The 22093-nt window shown below is 49.6% G+C and overlaps 1 protein-coding gene across 1 annotated transcript; it reads right to left on the bottom strand.

Moving 5' to 3' along the window:
• Positions 1–11298: 11298 nt before the first annotated feature.
• MYL4 (myosin light chain 4) lies at positions 11299–21045 on the bottom strand. Its single transcript, XM_016205004.2, has 7 exons — positions 20796–21045; positions 17666–17693; positions 13802–13951; positions 13127–13300; positions 12566–12643; positions 11968–12012; positions 11299–11450 (listed from the first exon to the last, which is right to left on the bottom strand). The coding sequence occupies exons 1-6, from the start codon at positions 20916–20918 to the stop codon at positions 11984–11986; spliced, it is 582 nt and encodes a 193-aa protein (XP_016060490.2). The 5' UTR covers positions 20919–21045; the 3' UTR covers positions 11299–11450; positions 11968–11983.
• Positions 21046–22093: the final 1048 nt, after the last annotated feature.

Here is a 22093-nt window from a genome sequence, read left to right as displayed (position 1 = left end):
GTGGTTCGTGTGTGTGTGTGTGTGTGTGTGTGTGTGTGTGTGTGCGTCTGTCTAGGGATTACAATATGCATCCTAAACTTAACATACATACTCTACCTAGAATCAGTATTATACTAATAATTTCCTATTTCCCTTTTTCCTTCTACAGCTATTAATTAGTATTCCACAACATGGAAGAGCTGTCTCTTCTCTCTCATTTTTAAAATTCAGTTATTTATTTATATCAGTATAAATACATGGATATTTACTTTATTCTCTGAGTTATAATCCATCACTATGATTATTTTGTTGCTCATGTTGTCCCAGGTTTGTCTGTGCTTTTAAGTTTTCTCTTTGCCTTTGGTTTTCCAGCAGCTTGACTGTAATGTCCATAGGTACTGTTTTCTTTGTATTTATCCTGCTTGGAGTGCATGAGGCTCTTGGATGTATAAGTGGTTTATTTTTCACCACATATAAGAACTTTTTAGCCATTATTTCTTCAAATATATTTTTCTGCCCACTAGCTCTCTCCTTACCTTCTGAAACTATAATTATACATATTTTTAGATATCTAAATATTTACTATAAATATTCATATAGTTATAAATATTTAGATATTATCCCACAGGCCACTGTGGCTTAGCTGTTTTTTAAAAAAAATCATTGCTTCGTTCTGCATATTAAATAGTCTATTAATCTCTTTAAATGTCCAAATCCTTTCTTCCACAGTCTCTAATATGCTGTTCAATCTATTCCGGTAATATTTTGGACATTGCGCTTCTAAATTCTAGAATTCCCCTCCATTCTTTTTTATAGGCCCAGTTTCTCTGCTGAGATTCTTCAGACCTTAAAGCATTATGTTTATATGTCCCTTCGAGCCCTTAAACACGCGCACAGCGGCTGCTATGAAGTTCCAGTCTGCGCGTTCCCGCTCATCACAGGGCCTGTCTCTCTCTCTCTTTTTTGAAACCATGGCCTCCAATTTCCCGTCTGCTCACATGTATAGCGCTATTAGATTGTATACTAAACATTGTGGATTATTCATTTTAGAGCTTATGTTGTCTACCCTTGAAGAGTATTTGAGTTCTGGTCTATTAGGCAATTAAATTACTGGCAGGTTATCTTCATCTAGTCAGGTTGGTTTCACTCCTTCAGGGCTGCTCGTTTTTTATTTTATTCTTAGTTTTAGGGTGTGCTGTTTTTTATTGTAGAACACACTCCTTACTCCTAAAATGTGAACTTTCTGTACCATAAGTACCCTGAGTTGTTCAGTGAGATCTCTTCACTTTGCCTGGGCTGAAACACCGATAACCGTGAGCCATGTGCAGCCTCCAGGGTTCTGGTCTAGCTCTCTCCCAGCTCTCAGCTGCTCTCTGCTAAGCCTTAGAGAGTCTCACCATGTGCCTGAGGAGCCCATCTTCATCTAAAATCCCTGGGGAACACTCATGCAGACTTCTGGGGGCACCTCTCTGCTCAGCTCCTTCCTCTCTGAGAGCCTTCTCCACCACTCACAGCTTCCTCAGTGGCCCTGAACTCTAATCTATGCTCTTTAGCTCAGTGAGACCATGGTGCACTTCTTTTTTTTTAAAAAAAAAAAAAAATATATATATATATATATATATATATTTTTTTTTTTTTTTTTATTGATTGCAGAGAGAGCAAGGAAGGGGGAGTGAGGGAGTGATGAGAGAGTCATTGACCAGCTGCCTCCTGCACACCCCCTTCTGGGGATCGAGCCGTAACCTGGGCATGTGGCCTGACCAGGAATCCAACTGGACACCTCTTGGTTCATGGGTCGATGCTCAACCACTGAGCCACACCGGCTAAGCCATTTTGCACTTCTCAGACTCTACCTTTCTCCCTCTATTCCAGAAGGTTGCCCCGCAGAAGGCTGGGCAGAGGTAGGGCTCACCTCATGTATTTCCCTTCCCTCAGGATTACACTTCCGCTTTGCCTGTGTTCAGTGTCAAAAGCAGCTCCTCAAATATTGTGTCTGAATTCCTTGTTGTTTACTGTGGGAGAGCAGTTCCCTACCAGGCACTTTGTCAGTCAGAAGCAGAGGTTCTGTGATTATTTTGTTATCTGCCTCCACCTGCTCCACCACTACTGGCCAGATCCTTGAGTACTTGGGCTGCAGTTTATTATCTTATAGTCCCTAGTAGGCCCTTAGTAAATAAAAGAATTGCTTTCTAGTTTTGACCTTCTTAGCAGCCTTTGATAGTTAATTTTAATAAAATACTAATCAAGCTAAAAATGTTAGGGGACATGAATGTCCATTCTGTTATTTGCCCAAGTGCCACACTGCCCAGCTGATAGGACCATGGAGGGATATCCAATGCATGACAGGTAAAAAATCTTCCCCAAGATCCACGTAAAAGGCAAAAGTTACATTATCTGGCCCCTTTCCCAACCTTGGCCAGACTGACACCAAAATGGGCATCCTTTCCCTGGCCTCTCATGAACAGTCTGTCCCCTTGGGGAAGCCCCACTCATACTCAATTCCTCTTGTCGCCACTATCATGGTAGGAACCAGGTTTGTGGCCATTTTCTGGACCTCTAGCCTTCAAGGTCATGCTTCATTCCCCTGTGTACTAAGGGTCAGAAGGTCTCCGGATTCAGGTCCTTGCCCCACTGCATACCAGTCAGATGGTCTTGAAAAAGTCCCCAAATCCTCTCTATGCTCCTTTTCTGTATCGGTGAAAAGTAACTATCTGTTCCCTACCCTTTTCCCCACCCACGACCCCACTCTATGCCTTCCTAACACTCACACTTGGCTATGAGGTTCTGTGAGATCATGGATGCGAAAGCCTTTTGGAATCTGAAAAGCACAGAGGAATATATTATATGCATTATTATTTATGGCGAGATTGCAGACCTCTCAGTACAGATCCATTCCTCTAGTCAAAGAAACTCAGTATGGAGCGGCGTATTGGCCCACAGCCTTCTCCTCCTACACATCTGGCAGCAGCTCTTCCGTCCATCGAGGGAGGGATGGCCCAGCTGTTCCTTTGGCTTGAAGGAAAGTGAGCTTTTCAGAATTCACACTGATGCCTAAAAATGTCCTATCTTGGGATTTCTGGGCTCTGGGGAGCTATCTTAGAAGCTACTCCTAGATTTTTATTAAGGTAGCGGTGGAGCGATGAGCTCAGCCTTGGCACCCACCATTCATTCACAAGCACGCAGTGGGCGCCTCCTGCAAGCCAGGTGCTTCTGGGCGCAGCGAGGATGCAGCGGTGAGGAACACCAGGCCCTGCCCCCCGGAGCCGGAGCCCAGGTGGGCCTGGGCAATCCAGCTCTGTCTCAGAGTGCATCCTCACAGAGCCAGGCCCTCCCCTGCTGAAAAGAAAACACGAGAGCCCATGGGTCTTTCATCCCCCTCGGCATACAAGGCACCACCTGGCCAAGCCTGGGTTCAAGCTCTGAGCCCACATCGGGGATCACAGGGCTGCTCATACCCCTCTCAGATCAAACCAGACCCTTTCCCCACCCAAACCCTGAACCAGATGACGCCTCATTCTGATAACAGAGCAGCTGCTTGGGTTCTGGCCCTCAATTCCTGTTCTGGTATCTTCCTAAATTCCCAGTGACCGTCTTTGGGGCCCTGCTCCTAGTGATCTAAACTTGCAGCTTGGCTCAGGCCCTCCTTCTTAAGAGACAGAGCAATGTAAGAGTTGTCTGCACAATAGTCAGGTGGCCAGGATTTGAATCCTAGCTCCACCATTTGCTAGTTCTATGATCCTGGGCAAGTTACTTAACTGCAGTTTTCCCATCTGTAAAATGAGGAGTCAATGGAAAAAATTAATGTAAGCCATTTAGCACAGGGACTAGCATGTAGTAAGTATTCAGTAAACGTGAGCTGTATTGCCCCCTTCGGATCAACTCATCTATGCTGGATTCTAGTCTATACCCAAATTCCGCCTACAAGTCAAAATTCCCACTGCCGCCTATCACTAGGCCCCTTGGGCAATGTTGGCCAGATTGAGGCAGGGAGATGTTACAGGCTACGGGCAGGGTCCTTGCTGGTCAAACTGACCGTCCTCTGACAGCTCCTGGGTCAGGTTCCCCGACCCTGCACCAACCCATGCTGATCCTTGGCGTAATTAGCGCTGCTAGGACAAGTCTCAGCTTGTCCCATATTCATGGACCCCTTTTCTTGCCAAGACCTAAAAGCATCAGGTCACTTATCCCTTCAGAGCCCAAGGACAAGTCACCCGGGGCCCTTTTTCTCAGAAAAAGCCTTTTCCTACCCTTTCACCCACGAGGCTGTTCTATTCCCAGGTCCTGACCACTTCCTGTCTTGACTATTATAAGAAGTTACCAGCCATGCCCAGCTGACTCCTGAGATATTACAGCCACACCGGAAAAACCTGGGCATTAGACCAAGGTCTGGACCAAACAAAGGGCCCCTGGGATTCAGCTTTTCCCTGAAAGAATGACAAAGAGTGGGATGACTATGAACCGAGAGTCTAATCAGCAGCATGCCTCACTTACCCGTGGCTCTGGATGTTTCCAACCCAGTAAGGCCTGCAATCCTCGGCCCTGACCTGGAGGCCATGAGGATGGAGGGTGGAGGAGAGGGAGAGCCCACATGTCCTTCACCCCGACTAGGACCCCTGGCAGAAGAGCACCTCCACCTCTCTGACCCTCCCCTTCCCTCCCTCCTCTCCACCCCTCTGGCTCCATTCTCCTTCCCTTAGGGCCTCAGACACCTGTGACCACACCTGGGTAGTTACTCGCATCGCCATTCATCTGTCTTCCTGACCCACTGTGTCTTTGGCTCTTCCCAAGGGACCCTCAGGCCCATCCCCTAAATTGAGGATTTTGTATGTGATATAAACCTTCAGACTGGACCATCCTAGTTAATGAATGCCCTGTTTCTCTAGAGTTTTCCTTTGCCTGGGTCACAAAATGAAGTTGTTTCCTATTGCTTCAGAATTCTACTGGACAATCTACTGAGTAAGATTTAAACTAAGGTGACAGACTGGTGACAACTTTGTAGCTAACATATTGTGTTTCGTAGTTTATTTTGTGCCAGGCATTGTGCTAAATGCTTCATACATATTACCTTATAAAATCTTCACAACTCCCTTAAAATGGGTATTGTTTTATAGATGAGGACACTGAGGTACACAGAGGGAGAGTCACTTGCCCAAGGTCACTCACTGGTAAACTGTAGTCTTCAGTTCCAAACCCTGGCATTCTCCATACCCAGCAGCCTTCAATGCCTACCCTCCCAAAAGGTGATTAATAATGGGCACTTGGGACGCTGTGGCAGGTGACCATGGGTAACCTTTGAGGTAGGGAGGCAAAACTCTCAGAGTCCCTTAAAAACTACTTGTAGCGTGTTAAACGATGGGAGATATGCACAATAGAATTGCCAAAGGTACATGAAATTAGCTACATAGGTAAGATATAAGTCCCAGCCCTATTTATCTGTGGCAATTTTTAACTGTATTTTTTATCAAGCTCGAAAACAGTAAAAAATATGACAGTGATTATGTAGCAAGACTCAACAAGTCCAAAAGCTCAGGAAAAAAAGCAAGGTTGCAGAATGCCCACCTAAGCTGCAAGTCACATCACACAAGTGACTCACTGCCTCCCCTGCCTCCCCTCAAAAACTCTCTTCCTGCTCCACCCCTCCCCTAACGACCCACAAGATTCATCTCAACCAGTTGCCCCAGGTGCCACAAAGAAAAAACCAGAGGGACAGGGTCACCAGGGAGACGGGCCCCTCATTCCACCTTCCCACCTGGAGCCCAAACCAGCATCCCCCATTTCCTTTGAGGTCACTTTTTAAACTCCTGCCCCCGGGGAAGGATGTCTGACTCACATCCCAGCACTGGTTCCTTCCTTTCCAAATCACCTTGGTACTTCTGCTCTGATTTTGTTACATGCTGGTTTTATTTTATTTTTATTTTATTGTTAATCCTTACCAGAGGATATTTTTTCCATTGATTTTTTTAGAGAGAGTGGAGAGGGGAGAGAGAGAAACATCGATGTGAGAGAGACACATTGATCGGTTGCCTCCTGCACACGCCCTGACTGGGGCCTGGGACTGAACCTGAAGCCCAGGTCCGTGCCGTTGGCCGGGAATGAACCCCGAGAGCCTTCGGTGCATGGGCCAGGGCTCTAGCCACAGAGCCACAGCGGGCGGGGCTGAGTTTCTTTTAGCCTGCTGGCAGGTTTGTACCAAAGGGACCCCAGCACCCACCTGCGGTCAGGCGGCTGGGCCAGAACCACCCATGACAGCTGAATAAAGACAAGGTTGGAGGAGAGGGGAGAAAAAGAAACCAGACTCCTCGAGCTGGAAGGGCCTTCTGGAGCATCCCCGACTCCTCTACCCCACAAGGAAACTGGAGTGAGAAAGTGACTCATAGGTGACAAGCTGTACAGCAGGGCGCTGAGGGGCCGGGAGGAGGCAACTAAGGTGCGGGCTCTGCAGCTGGGGCTTGGGCAACGAGAGGACGGGACCCAGGTCTGATTCCTGAAGCTTCCACAGGCCCACTGAGTGCCCCTGGAGAGCTACTTAGCCTCTCTCTGCCTCAGTTTCCTCATCTGTAGAATGCAGATCATTGCCCCTGCCCCAGGGGGAGTCGCCGGGAAGAGGAGCGGCCGATGGGCTGGAAGCGCGCGGAACAGCATTAGCGCAGGGGAAGCGCGCGGTAAAGGCGGCGGTCAAGGCCCGGTGCCCATAACGCTGAGCGCTGCTTCTCTCCATTTGCTTCCCAGGTATTTCTATTATTTGGGGGTTTGCCAAAAGAGTAATGGTTGCTTCATTTTCCTTCTTCCTCTAGAGCTGTTCTCTCTGCCTAGAATACCCTCCTCCCCTCCAGAGCTAATATGTACCAAGTCCTTACTGTATGTCAGACACCGTTTTACGGCTATTAGCTCATCTGTAATAACGCGAGGGGGTCAGGACTACTATTGTACGGATTCCATAGATCAGGGAATCGAGGCTTGGCGATGTTGAGAAACTTGCCCAAGGTTCACATAGCTCGTGAGCATAGGCCCCTCCTGACCTGAGAGTACTCTCTTAATTCTACTGTCTGCTGTCTCTATGTGTCAAAATCTCCCTCTACAGTTTCAGCGCCACCTCCTCCTCCTCCAAAGAGCCTTCTCTGATGTCCTAACTGGAAATAATCTTGCTTCTCCCTTTAAAATCCCCCCACCTCTCTGTTAGTAACTATCCGGCAGCCTTTGCCGCCTGCTTGATATTTTATATCTGTGCACAGTACATGGCTTAGCTTACGTATCCATCTCCATGTTCCTAGAGGGCAAGGACCAGGTCCTGTGTGATTTTATAAACGCCGAAGGCCCAGCAAGCAGTACGGAGTTTCCTCAAAAGATTAAAAATTGACCTTCCATTTGACCCAGTGATCCCACTTCTAGGAATATATCCTAAGGAACCCCAAACACCAATCGCAAAGAACTTATGCACCCCTAGGTTCATAGCAGCGCAAATTACAATAGCTAAGATTTGGAAGCAGCCCAAGTGCCCATCAGTAGATGAGTGGATAAAAAAGCTGTGGGACATTCACACCATGGAATACTATGCGGCTGTGAAGAGGAAGGATCTTTTATCCTTTGGGACAGCATGGAGGGAACTAGAGAGTATTATGCTAAGTGAAATAAGCCAGTCAGAGGAAGTCAAGTACCACATGATCGCACTTATATGTGGAATATAATAAACAAAATAAACTGATGAACAAAATAGAGACATAGAAGCATGGAACAGACTGAGGGATCTCAAAGGGACGGTGGGGAAGGGGAGGGAGAGATTAATCAAAGAACTTATTTGTTTATAAGCATAGCCCATGGACACAGATGCTGGTCTGGGGAAGGCCTGGGGCTGGGGTGGATGTGGGGGGTAGGGGATCAATGAGGGTAAAAAGGGGACATCTGTAATATTTTCAACAATAGAGATAAAAAAAACTTTAAAAAAAACCCGCAAAGGCCTGGCACAATGCCAGCTGCCATTATAAGAAATTAGACCCTGGCCAAATATTGCAAAGACTCAATTCTAAATCAAACCAAAAACTTGCAGTGCCAGCAATAAAATGCATTAAGAAAATGATTGTGAAACTGCCATGCACAAGAGCTCTCTCCACGTTCCAACTGGTAACCAAGCTTCTGAATGCCCGATCTTTGACCTCTGGCTTCCCCTTAACACACAGAGCACAGGCTTCTCAACACGCAGAGCACAGAGCGGAGAGCTGAAGTGTGGGTGGAAATGGAATGGAAGAAAGGGTAGGGCCAAGGCGACCATTCTTTGGAAGCTCCTTTGAAGCCTGGGGGCCGGGAAGTTGAGGGAGCCCTGAGACCAGCACTGCAAGATGAGCTGTTTCCATTCCTCAGATGCCGAGATCAAAGTTCATACACCATAAAGAAAACTGAGGCGAGGACACTGTGAACTCCCTGTTTCTACACTGACCAGGGCCCTTGGGCACAAAAGGACATGTCTGTCCATAATAACACCACAGAAGATTTATGTAAATGCAAAACTACTAAGATTTTTTAGAAAGTGCACATACTCTCTTGGGTCTGACCCAAAATTTGTGAGATGGGAGGTACCTCCATTTGACGTTGGACTCTATTACAAGAAAAATTAAGCTGGTAGGACAGCGGGCATGTGAGTGCTAACCTTCAAGAAGATTCACATCCACAAGGAACCCACACATCTGAGGGAGGAAGCCCAGTAGAGGCCGCCAGAACCTGATAAAGGAACAGAGATGCAGAAGTGGTCACAGCGATTCCATGAGCCTGTGGGCTCTAGCTGGGGAGGTTGAGGGGGGGGGAATGCCCCAGGGGGATCCAGCAGAGTCTGGGGCAGGATCCAGAGGAACTTGGTAGGAATCCTTATCCAGCTAAAAGCAGGCCCCCAGAAGAAATAAAAGGAAAAGGTGGAACCTCCTCTCCAAACCTAAGTGTGACCCAAGGAATGGCTGGGGAGAGGTGGCAATGAAGAGCCCTGAGAGGAGGCGGCGAGCTATCTTAGAGCTGGCGGCCGCCCGGAAGGAAGGCTGGCCACAGCAGATGCAATGTCAAAACACCCGGGGGAAAGAGAAACAGGATCCCACAAAGGCTCTGAAACAGCGGTTCTTAACCTTTGTTTGGTCTCTGACCCCTTTGAAAATATGATGAAAATGCTCTCCTTGGAAAAAGAGCACTAACGTTCCCACAAGGGTCTCTGTGGTGATGAACCTCTGCTCCCGTCGCCAGAGGGATGGGTGGTGCTCATAGCTGAGCTGCAAACAACTGAGTAAGGAAACCGGTGGGGAAGGGGCTCAGAGAGGCTGGTGGGGTGAGGGAGGGGAGCTCTGCAGGGTTCTTACCTGAACACATGGAAGGGGTGGGAGGAGTAGCCAGCAGCAATCATGAATAAAAGTTGTGGCGTGGGGATGTGAGAGCAGGCCAAGAAGGCATAAGTCCAAATGAGGTGGAATTTTCTTCGTGTTAAAATGAACAAATAGGTTGTATGTTCAGAACACCAAGAACAGGAAGGCCTAGCAGTGTGATGTTAGCAGAACTCCCCAACCTCTATTTTGACCTCAGCTGTCAAGGAGATTAATTTCCAGACTCTAACATGTGAAACTACATTGCTAAGAAGGAACCGAGCCCCGAGGTGGAACAAGTTAGACAGCAACCGGCCGTGTTAAATGGATCCAAGGATCTTGGCCTAGAACGTGTGCCCGCTGCGTGATGTTAGCTGAGGAAAGAGGTGACTCCGACTTCTGTCATGGGAAAAAAGTCAGTGACTAAAACCTCTACTTGCCTGCAGGCATAGAGATGGCGCAGAGACGGCCTAAGTGACTTCTGAAGATTCTCAGGGCCGCGTAGTTCAGTCGCGCCCCTGGGCGTCTTATGGAAAGCGTGCCGCTGCAATTGTGCCATCTAGCGGTGCGAGGCGATATTGCACCATTAGCCATCTTCACGCACATTCTGCCCTAAAAGCCCTGGGAACCAAAGGGCCTCTAAAGGATGCCAAACACGTGATGGCTCTATGCTAACTGCCGCTCGCAGGTGATTACACTCTACTAGAAGTCTCCAGGGTCTCCTCGAGCTCTGATGTCTTCCAATTTGGCAATTGCGTTAAGGAGACTAAGTTGTGGCCGTTGCTGATTAGCAGTGGGAAAAGCTGTAGCCTTTTGAAGGGTGGGGCTACTCGAATGGGCAGAAAGAGGAGTGAGAGTCAGGGGGGAGAAAGGAGATTGATCAAGAGATCATGGGGCCAGGGGGGAGGAGGAGGGGGTGGCAGAGCAGGGAGCTAACAGGGGAAGGAGGCCAGCTGGCTGCTGCAAGTGGTGTTCCTTGGAGACTGTGGCAAATAAAGGAAGGCCTTAGAAACTGACAGGAAGGTTTGGGAATGACCAGTAGGCCTGAGGGAGGTTTTGTAAATCCTAATTAGGGAAGATATTTTATGAAATTGGTTTTTCCTGAATATTAGTATTATGCTGTTGGTTTGCAAAGTGAACCCTGTACACGGAGGGTAAGAAGAAAGAGGTAGACCCCTCCAGATTGATAGGTGGCAGTTTTAATAAGCAAGGGAACGTATTTATGAGGCTTGTTTGGGGCAGCAGAAAGACAAGTCGATCCCTGCACCTCCCACCAGAATCTTCTAAGTTTTTCAGAGGCTTCAATGGGGTTCAGTCACATACACAGGCCAGATGGCCTCAACAACACGTTGCTCTTTCAAGGCTGCATCCTTGAAACAGCTATTCATATGAGGATGGTGGGCAGAGCGTACATGCCAAGGGCAAGGGAGGGGGTGAGGAGCCTCCAATGCCCTGGTCCACCTCTAAGGTCAGCTGACAGTCACATCCTCTTGATGACCTCCTCCAACAGATGTCATGCTACAGCCTTCAACTGGAGGGGGGACACTAAAATACTTAAGAGTTGACTTTGTTGTTATTGTTTCTATGTGATATTTTTACATCCTTAAATGGGAACAACAACTCCTACCTCCTAAGCAGCGATGAGAGAATGAGATGTGAGGTGCCCGGCATTGTGCCCAGCAGCAGAAGCAGCCATCCTAGGCCGCGAATAGAGGTCACACACTGCAATGCCACAAGATAAAAGGCTCCTGGGTCCTGAGGACTTTGTGGAGAACCACTCATGGGTCTGACCCTCATATTTCTGGATCCATGGGGAGCCTTTGTCTCCTAGCTCCCAGATACTACTCATTTCTCTGAGGAATACACATGTGGCCTCAGGTGATCTCTCTCTCTCTCTCCCTCTCTCTCTCTCCCCCTCTCTTTTTCACATACACACACAAAAACAACTAAATTAATTAGTTTTAAAAAACAACTCAGAGACTGGTGGGGATCAGGGAGATGTTTATTTGCAGGGAGGGCTATGGGTTTATGAGGTCCTCTGGCTGTAGTGCAGTGATCAGTCCAGGACTCCTGCTCCAGCTCAGTCATTCTGGGCCTCTCACTAAAACCCTGGGAGGGCTAGATCCAAGGGCCAGGCACCTGAAAGAAAGTGCTAGGTGGGAAGGACATCTCTCCCTCCATACCCAGCCCCCCCCCCACAAACCCCACATCCCTATCGGGATGGCACCAAGCCCAGGGGAGCACAGGGAAGGGAGTGAGGAACAGGGTCAAGATTATAGGCCAGGGCCACGCTCTTCCACCTGGGATCTGGCTTTCTCATCCACAGGAGCCTGTACAAAAGGCCCCAGGCCTGAGGGAGAGAATGGACTGGCCTTGAGAGGCCCTGGGAGAGGCAGGGGGACGTGACTGATGAGGGTCAAGGTAGGTACAAAGACCAGGGAGGGCAGGAGGCTGGGCAGGAAGGGAACGAGGGCAGGAGCAAGGCAGGAGCAAAGCGGGAGAGGAAATGGTGAGTGGGGCCGGCCGGCCGCCTGGGCATCATCCCCTGCAGTTTCCTCTTCAGGGGTCAGGGCTGGGGCAGAAGAGCTTGGGGCATGTGATGTTCCACAGCCCCTCGGTAGCCTGGAAAGGACCAGGATGGAGACGCTGTACTCACCCTGGAGGGGTCCGCTTCACCCAGACATGATGTGCTTGACAAAGGCTGGGAAAGAAAAAAATCAGCCATTGCCCTTGGCCCCTCTCAGCTCTTTATTGCCTTCCTGGCACTTTAAACCACTTCCCCTCCCCTAAGCTGCCTGACTTCAAACCTTCCACTCCCCTTCTCCAGACTGCGATTCTTTCTCTTATTTGGGGGTTGGTGGGAGAAAAGGGAAGAGGGAAGAGACCTTACATCTATCTGCTCCGTGTCCACTCAGTGCAGATACTTGACATAGACGAAATGAGATACATCACCTCTACTAATCCCCACAACCTTGATAAAGGTGCCTGTATCACCCCATTTTTCAGATGAGAAAACTGAGGCTCAGAGAAAGTAAGTGACTTAATCAAGGTCACACAGCTTGTATATCACAGAGCTACCTCCAAATTCCATGCTTCTTCCATTATACCAGAATGGAAAAGAACACCACCAAAGTCCATCTGGTGGCCATGTCCTCTAGCTCCTGGATCTCCTCTGTTCTGCATGCCCACCTGGTCCACACCACGCTGCCCTCCCATCCCTGGGTTCCCTGGGGAAGTGAGGCGTGACCCGATACCTTCATAATTGATGCAGCCATTGGCATCCTCTTGCCCAGCCAACAGCTGCTCCACTTCTGCCTCAGTCATCTTCTCTCCTGGGGTGGGAGTCAGTGGGCTGTTAATTGCAGATGGCAAAGGAGGGACAGGAAAAATCCAAACGCCCCCTCAAGCCTAAAGGCCTAGGATTCCTTGATATGGGAAGTGGTCATACCAAGCCTCCCCCAAAGGCACTGGAGAGTGAACCAGGGTCTTAAGGCCCTTTTTAGGCCCCAAGCCTCTACCTCTGCCTTGCAGCTCTCACTGGGTGAGCAGACCAGGGCCCCAGTGGCCAAGGCAAAGGCAAGGACAGGAACCCTGGGTCCCACCTCCCAGGCCTCAGCAGTCACACCTGCTCTGCCAACCTGCTCCCATCTTCTCCCAAACCCAGTGGGGGGGGAGGCTGTTCCTGCAGAGCCCAGACAGACAGGGCTGGATCAGTATGTGATCCTCAGGATTCAGGGGCTCCCCAAATCTGCCACCTAGGCGCCTCCCACCTTTCCATTCTGCCCCCTCTTTCTGCCTCTGCCCAGCTGGCATACCCAGGGTGGCGAGGACGTGGCGAAGCTCCGCGCCCATGACCGTGCCATTGCTCTCCTTGTCGAAAACGCGCAGGCCCTCCACGAAGTCCTCGTAGGTGCCCTGCTCCTTGTTGCGGGAGATGTGCTGCAGGATGGGCAGGAACGTCTCAAAGTCCAACATCTTGGCATTCATCTCTTCAGGTGGCGTGGGGAAGGGAAGGGAAGTGCCATGAGCAGGACAGCAAGCGGAGCAGAGGGCCAGAGAGCGCCCCACCTCTGTCAGGCTGGGACCCATCCCTGGCAGCACCCGGGGCTGAGCATCATTCTAGAGCTAATCTTGAATCTGTTCTAATTTCTATTAAATGGATCATTTGCAGTCCTCCATGCTCTACCCATTATCAGAAACAAATTAATTGTGATAAAACTCACAAGGGTCACAGGGACTAAGGGCTCCCGGGTAGGGAGTTATCAGATTCCCACCAAGCCTTCCTGCCCGTGTCCCTGGCACCCTTGAGTGTCAGAGGAAGATAGAATGTCGCTCCTGCCCCCCAGGAGCAAGCCCAGGCCACATTCTTCAAGGGGCAGCTAAGTGCTGGGTCAGCTAAGCGGGGAGGGGAGGCCGCGCGACGGGCTCAAGGGCAGGAGGGGGGAGAGGGGCCCACAGGAGGCAGATCTGGGCAGCGCCCCGCCGCCCACCTTCGGGCTTGGGCTTGCCCAGGACGCGCAGCACCTCGGCGTTGGTGGGGTTCTGGCCCAGCGCCCGCAGCACGTCCCCGCACTGCGCGTAGGTGATCCTCATCTCCCCGGTCGGGGTCCGGTCGAACAGCGAAAAGGCCTCTTTGAACTCTGCGGAGAGAAGGCCCGGCGGGCAGCGGCGGGGCAGGGCGGCCCCACCTGGGCTGGGGGCAGGCCGGTGCGGCCCGCAAGATATTCCCGGTTCCCTCCCGGCCTCTCGGGAGCCCCACCCGTCCCGGTTCCCGGTGCCGCGCGGGTCTGGGATCTGCGCTGTCAGCCGGCTGCCTCCGCGGCCTCCACCCCCCCATCCACCCACCCCTCGCGGGTGTCGGCGGGGACCCTCGCTGCTGAAAATGGCAGGGAAGCGGAGCGAGCACCGGTTCGGGGGTGGGGTTCCCGGCTCCCCGGCTGTGCAGTGAGGCGGCCGAGCCTGCGGGTGTCGTCTCGGGCAGCACCCAGCGCAGCAGCGCCGCCCGGAGCGCGCCCAGCCGCGGGCGTCGGAGGAGGCGCGGGGGGGGGGCTCCGCAAAGCGGGGAGCCCTGCTAAAAGGCCAGCTAATTAATATCAGTACCTCCTCTTCCAGGCTGAATGGGGGCTCCGACGCCAGACAAGATGACATGATGGAAGCAGTCAGACCACCCGACTCTGCCACTGACCAGCACCCCCCCCCAAACTACTAACCTCCCAGCGCGGTCCTTTCTTAGCTCTAAGAGGGGATACAGTTCAACCTGAGTGGGTTGCTGGGGGATTACAAATGGTGGTTGTTACTGTATTTCCTGGCTCTCAAGCCAGCTTGGCTCTAAGGGGCCTACACTCCCGATAGGGACGGGGCAGGCGTCCAAGGGGCAAGGCTGAATGAAGGCACTTCTGCGCGCTTGCGAGGAACCCAATTCCTCACTAATTTGGATTCAAGCAATTCACTACTGGGGATAATTGGGATCGGGAAGGGCACTGAAGTTACCTTTTACTATCTGCAAAGAAATGGTTTGCTAAGCAGATTAACAATATAAACCAAAGAAGAATGTGTAGACTACCTAGGAGAAAAGCCAAGTACTTTAGAAACAATTATTTACTTAGAGGCTGCATATGGATTATTTACAATCATTCCACACATCAAAGCAGGTTCCCCAAAACTTTTACCAGCAACTCTTTATTCGGCTTTGGATGAATTAAAAAGATGTAAAACCACAGGTCTGTCACAATACTCAATGAGTTCAAATTCCACTTCTGTTGCTTACTGGCTGTGTGACTTTGGGCAAGTAAATATTTAACCTCTATAAAACCTGTTCTATAAATGGCACCTATCTCACAGGGTTTTTTAATTACATCCAAATCAAATACAATAATTATGTAAAAAAATCTTAACACAATGAATTGCATGTAGTAGATTCTCAAACAATGCTATTAGTGTTACTTTACTGAGTTTAATCCTAATCTTACCATTTAACTGTGACCAAGTCACTTAACCTCAATAAACCTTGGTTTCCTCTTCTGTAATAAGGAAGTAACACCGATCTCACAGCTTTGTTGAAAGGGGTTGATTTTTATTATTATTTTTTTTTAATTTTTGAAGCAATTAGCTTGCCTTCTGGCACAGGTTCAGTGCTTGATAAATACATGCTTGCTAGTTGACTCTGAACTCAGACTTCTTGATCTCCTGTTTCACTCAGAAGAGTGAGGTTGGATTTAATAGGAGTCTCCTCATAAAAGCAGACTATAATGATACCTTCTAAGAGACTGGAACATGAGGAGGAAGCAACTAAGAACAACTTATGATTTGAGTACTTACTGGGGCCAGGCTCTGAGCTGATAATTTGCATGGATTGCCTCATTAATTTTTACAAAAGCCTTATGCTATAGGTATATAATTATGCTCATTTTAGACCAATGCAGATGTGACTTCTGACCGGCTGTTAAGGAAACCAAGGAAATGAGGAGGAGCGAGGAGACCTGCTAATGCTCCAGCCTTCTGGGAAACCTGGGACACACATAAGAACCAAACGCTGAAGTTTAGGATTGCTACCAGAAAAAAAACAAAGCCAGGGTGATCTTGAGGTATCTGAGAGTGATGCTAATGGGCTCAGAAGAAACCTTTTCTCAATAGTCTGTAGTAGTCAGCTGCTTGCTAGAGCAATGTACAATGGTGGTAACCCCATTCTAGAAGGGCATGAAAATCCGGAGAGGGACCAGAGAAGGCAGTCAAGGGTTAGAAGCTCATAGTTTCTATGAGAAGAAAAAAAAAAGACATAAAAGAAATTTGGGCCATGTCACGTGGAGAATATAGAGCTACAAAGAGATTTGATAACTACCTTCAAATAGATGAGGGGCATCTAGAGGGTGCTGAACAGAGTCGCAGAATTTCTGAATCAAAAAGAACCTTACTTTGCAGATAAAAAAACTAAGGTTTAAAGGAGTGACTTGCTCAAAGTCTCATGGTCATAGTGGCAGAATTCAGGATAATACCAAAGTCTCCTAATTTTAAATAACATTCTTTCCAGCACGAGAGAACCATCTTCAGCTTCATCGATAAGTAAATGAAGAGATAGCAGGGGTAATTAAAGCAGAAACTATTCTGATCCAACATAAGGGAGAAAATCTTCAAAGTCAGAGGGATAAAAGACTGGAATGAGTTAGGCCCCAGCCCTGAAAATCTTTATGGCCCTAGTGGTTAGAGCATCAGCCTGCAGACTGAAGGGTCCCGGGTTTGATTTCAGCCAAGCATATGTACCTCGGTTGCAGGCTCGATCCCCAGCCCAGGTTGGGGTATGTGCGGGAGACAACCAATCAATGTGTCTCTCTCACATCGATGTTTTTCTCTCTCTCTCTCCATCTCTCTCCCTTCCATTCTCTCTGAAAAGCAATGGAAAAAAATATCCTCTGGTGAGGGTATTTATATATATAAACACATATATATGTAATATGTGTTTAAAATCAGAGAAGTTGGGTCAGATGACCTTTCAAGGTCCCTTCCAACTCCTATGATTTTATGTCCTGCGGGCATGTGGTGAGGAAAACAGAGGGCTAAGTTGCAATGACAGTGAGCCCCAGGGGTGAAGCAGATACACATTATGAAACATTTCATTCTCAAAACACCAGAAGATGGGCTAAGGGACAACCATCAAGTTGGAAGGGGGCTGGAGATCTTGAGGCTTGTCTTGAAGCTACACTAAATAACACTTTATGTAAGACTGAGAAAAATAAGTTGCCTTCAACAAAGATGGAGAAGTGTTGCTGATGGAGCTCACAGGTGGACTAGGACATCCCAAGTTACTGTCGGCCCTGCCACCATTAGTGGGTGAGCATCTTGGCAGACTTCAGGAGGCGGGAAGAGGAAGCTGGTAACCTGAAGGGGAGCTTTCCAATAACAGGAACAGGAATGAGGGCTTCTAAATATGTTAGGGCGTAGATTTTGGGAGTGGAGGGGGGGGGGAGGCATTTTTGCTGTGCATCTATTATGTTCCAGGTGGTCTGGCAGAGTACTTGAGAACTCAGGTCTGGAATCAGATTGCCTGAGTTTGAATCTTAAGACTGGACAAGCCACCCAACTTCTGTGTCTCACTTTTGTCACCTGTAAAATGGGGTGGTTATAGTCCCCACCTCACAGGGTCATTGTGAGAATTAAATGAGTTAATGCACGCTTAACTAACAACATGTAGTAGGCAAAAGTGAGCAAAGAGCAAATCCACAGGAAATGTAAGTTTGCTATTATGATAATGATGATGATTACTATGATGGTGATGATGACAGCTCTTCCTCCTCCTGTCCCTACTCCAGGAAGGGCAACAGAGAGGGCGCAGTGGGGGAGGGGGGGTTGTTAGTACTCACCTTCGATCTGGTCAGCAGTGAAGTCTATCTGGGGAGAGAAACACAGAGGAATGAGGCTGCCAAAGGCTTCCCAAGGGAAGCAGAAGTGGCTTCCACCAGCCAGGTCACCTCAAACAGGCCCCAGATGAGCAGGGAAGGAGACTGTGGGCTAAGTGTGAAACAGCAGTCTCCTGATGAGTGGGACACGACTGACAGCCTCCAAGTCTGTCTCAATACCGCTTGTTAAGTGATGACTCCAAGTGAAATACCCTGGATAACTCTAGAACCTACACTCCCTCCTTATTATAACTCTTTTGTGTCAAGTGTGAATTTCTTGACCTAGTGACCATAAACCGACCTCCCTTCCATGGCTCCGACTCTCCCTGCTCCACAATCCTCCCACAAGCCTCACTTCCCTCCTTTTGGGCACCTCCCACTCTCACCCTTGGCCTTCCTTTTCTACCTCATGTTGACTATAGGTCATCTCCTTCAATGCGGCCATCCCTCGCCCCACTCCACCCCAGTCCCTCCCTCGTAGGCACTCTGGGACAGCAGGAGTAGTTTGGGTGGACCCTCGATGCTTGGTAACTGTTTCCAGTCATGCCCATATGTGTATCCTGGCGCCCTGAAGCCAGGGTTCCTGCAAGTCAGGAATGTTTGTTGTTGCTCATGGAAATTCCTGGCACTGAGTGCACACTCAAAAGATATTTGTTGAGCAAAGGAATATACTTTAGATTCCCCTCCCCCAATGCATAATAATTCAACTATGAGTACAGAAGAGGAAGGTAGGAGGCTCTGAAAATGAATGACAATGACCAAGCATGAGTCATTTCCATTTAAGATCGTGTGTTTCTTCATTGTCCTTATCAACCACCACCACCTCCCCCCCAAATCCCCTCTCCGCTGCTGGTGGGGACCAATCCTGGATCGCCTTCTTCCTGCACCATCCTTCCTAAGTCATTCTGAGCTGTGCTGTGCCCACCCCAGGCTGACCTCCGTTAATGAGGACCCTGCAGGTGGCTGCAATGAGCTAGGGGAGCAGCGGAGGAGTTACACCAGGTTGGGAAGGGAACTAGCTGTGCCCAGGAATGGACTGTGCCAAACGGGGGGGGGGGTCAGGAAGTTAAAGAAACCCCCTAAATGGGCTAAAGGATCCTTTGCATGAACTCTCTGAGGAAAAGGTACAGTTTGTCTTACTTTGCAATTCTTTAAGTCCCAGGAGTATACATGTAAGAAAAATTAGTAGAAAGACATAACATCAGAATACATGGTCAGAACCACACACATTGGGGCTATCACTTTTGCTCTTTCTTTGAGCAAAGAATCTTCTAAGCAAAGGAACTGAGAAGGACAAGTAATAAGGAAAATAGCCTTCATGAAAGACACATATTTTTTCTACTTTAAAGCAACTTTTAAAAAACCCAGGAGTGGAATACGCAGACATGGAAAAGGGGAGTGAAACCAGGGAAAAGAAAGCAGGGGAAGTGGGTGATGGAGGGAAGTGATACACCGAGGGGAAAGCACTTGTCTGATACCGCTAGTGAGCTGTTGCCCAGACTCCAGGGCCCAGGCCTATCAGAACAAATCAGAAATAAAGGCATCCTGCCCAGAGATAGTCAGCTTTTCTTGCCAGGCTTTACCCATAGAGGGAGTGATGTATGAGCTAGAATACCTGCAGGTATTTTCAAGATCGTACACTATGCCTCAGTTTCCACAGAGTGTGCCATAACCAAGCTCGGGGGTGGGGCAACTGCCTCCATCTCTTGGCCAAGGCAGTTCTGCTTAACTCCTGCCTCCTGGAGACATTACCATAGATTGACCACTTGGCACAACTGCAGGGTCTCCGGGGCTGTGGGAGTTGGGAGGAATCCTGAGACTGCCAGGGAGGGTCATCCAGTGAGAGCCCAGGGTTTTAGTTTCCTGCCTCCTTGTCACAGAACCTGCTCCTGGGCTCTTATTTTGCTCTGACGTCTCACCACCCCAGCCCTGACTTCAGGCTGACATTCCCAGGGGCCCACCACACCCAACTTGTTATTAATAGCTGTTCATACCAGTGGCCACTTGCCCTCTTACATTCTGTGCCAACGCCTAAAACTGCTTTGCTCTCCTGAGACCTCTGACCTGCTCCTTCCTAGGCCCGTCCCCTCCCAGTTCCATTCCTTCTGCAGCTGGGCCGGAGACCTGGGAGGCCTAAAAGGACTGAGTCAGCTGGCAGGGCCTACACCAGCTCCAGAAAAAGGAACCTTCCAGTGTCAGGGGCACAGGGCAGGGTAGAGAGAGAATAGGACTGCGGCGGCAGACGGAACCAGGCCCGGCAGCCTCACCAGGTTAGAGAGAGAGTCTCAGCTAGGATGGGCCAGTGCTCTGCTTACGCCAGATAGGAGCCCAGGCTGAGGCCATGGAAGGGGGAGCCCACCTGGACTAGGGAAGAAGAGAGGGAACCACTCTCTGTCACCTTATCTAGAGCCTCCCTGCCCCCCAACCCCCACCCACGGCAAGAGTCTGAGAGTGAAGCCTCCCCAGGCATAGGGAACACACTCCCTCACTGCCAACATCACTGACTCCAAGTTCCACTGGCAGTTATCCTTCTGTGTCTTTTCTCTGAGAAAAGGGTCAGTCTCTTTTACTTCACTATGGTGGCCCCCAAAGTGCCCTAAAAAAGGTTGAATGGGTCAGGCCGGCATGGCTCAGTGGATGAGCATCAACCCTTGAACCAGGAGGTCCTGGATCGATGTTGCAGGCTCCATCCCTAGTGGGGGGCGTGCAGGATCAATGACTCTCTCTCATCAGTGATGTTTTTATCTCTCTCCCTCTCTTTTCCTCTCTCTGAAATCAATAAAAACATTGTGTTTCCAAAAAAGAGTTTGGATGGTTGCACCTCCCTGCCATTCCCAACTCTGCCGGGCAAATCAGGGTGACAGAGCAGCGCTTCCTCAGACGGAGCAGAATTCTATTCTCAAGGGGCAAGGCCAAACAACCCAAAACACCCCTCACCAGCTCCAACACCTACTCCACCACCCCCAGGACTGTGATTGGGGCTTGGACACCATAGCCTTACCCCAGCCCAGCCTCCTTGAAGTTACTCTCTAAGCTGTAGGCAAATAGGACCCTGAATGTCATCCCCACCCCTATCCCAGGGGCTGAGACTCACCTTTACACTCTTGGGGTCAAAGGCAGCTTCCTTGGGGGCCTCAGGGGCTGGGGCAGGGGCTGGGGCAGGGGCTGGAGCTGCCTTGGCAGCTTCCTTCTTAGGCTCAGGCTTCTTGGGAGGCATGTTGCCTTGTTGGGATCTTTGGTGGAGGTGGCACCTAAGAAGGAATCAAGAGATGCAGTGCCTGGGGAAGGAGACAGGAGACTGGGCAGCCTCTCTCCCCTTTTATCCTGGGCAGGAGCCCCCACAGAGGGACTGGGTGAGAGCAAGAGCAGCTGCTACTTACTATAAAAGGAAGAAAACCAGCAGGGGACAGCTGACAACTGTGTATTGTCACCAGGTTTGATGCCACCAGCCCCCTCCCCCTCTCTCCACCCCTCATACCCCTCATGGTCTCTACCTCTGGGACAGGCTGACCCCTTCCTGCCAATTGGTGGAAACCCAGAGGGGCCAGGAAAACAGGCCCTCTCAAAAATGCCAGCGCCCAGCCAGAGAGATGAGCTGACTTGAACAGTTGATAACCCTCGCACAAAGCCCAGGGGAGGGTCAGGCTTTTTTTAGCCCCTCCTGAGCAGAGGCAGCCCACTGCACATTCCTTTGAAGCCAAGATCCTTTAAGCTGAGAGCCACTCTGGGGCCTCCACTCTGTCCTGAGGCTCAACTCTCAGTCCCAGAGCCCTGAAGCAACAGCTGGTCCGGAAAACGCACACACTCCCACCCCCTCCCAATCCACAGGGTGAACCCTCCGTCTTCCAGAGCAGGCATCTTAAGAACTCCACAGACCTCTGATCCCTAGGTCTACTAGCCCCAGCAAACTTATTCATTCATTCAGCAAGTACTGAGCACTTAACATGTGCCCAGGGAACCAGAGTGAGAGGCAGGTATGGCTGAAAGTTGATGAGACTGGAGGTCAGGAAACTCAGGTCTCATTTTCACTATACCTCTGGGTGTGTGTGTGTGTGTGTGTGTGTGTGTGTGTGTGTGTGTGTGTGTGTGTGTGTGTGTGTGTGTGTGGTGCTTACTGTGTACCAAACACCATTAAGCGCTGTTCATATAAAATCTCATCAAATCTTCACCGCAATCCTATAAGGTAAATATTATTATTACTCTCGTATTACACATGGGGAGGCTGGGACTAAAAGTGGTAACGGCTAACAAGGTCACGCTGCTAATGAGCTATGAGCTGCATTAGAACCCAGGGGTGTCTGATTCTAAAGTTTGAGCGTGAATGCTTGATATTATAATCTCATTTATGGGGGACACATGTCTGTGTGTTCATCAGAAAGATCAGGATGAATA

This window comes from Miniopterus natalensis, chromosome 17 (genome assembly GCF_054644295.1).
Source record: "Miniopterus natalensis isolate mMinNat1 chromosome 17, mMinNat1.hap1, whole genome shotgun sequence".
NCBI lineage: Eukaryota > Metazoa > Chordata > Mammalia > Chiroptera > Miniopteridae > Miniopterus > Miniopterus natalensis.
The sequence above is the reverse complement of the archived record's forward strand: the minus strand, read 5'-3'. Positions and strand labels throughout refer to the sequence as shown.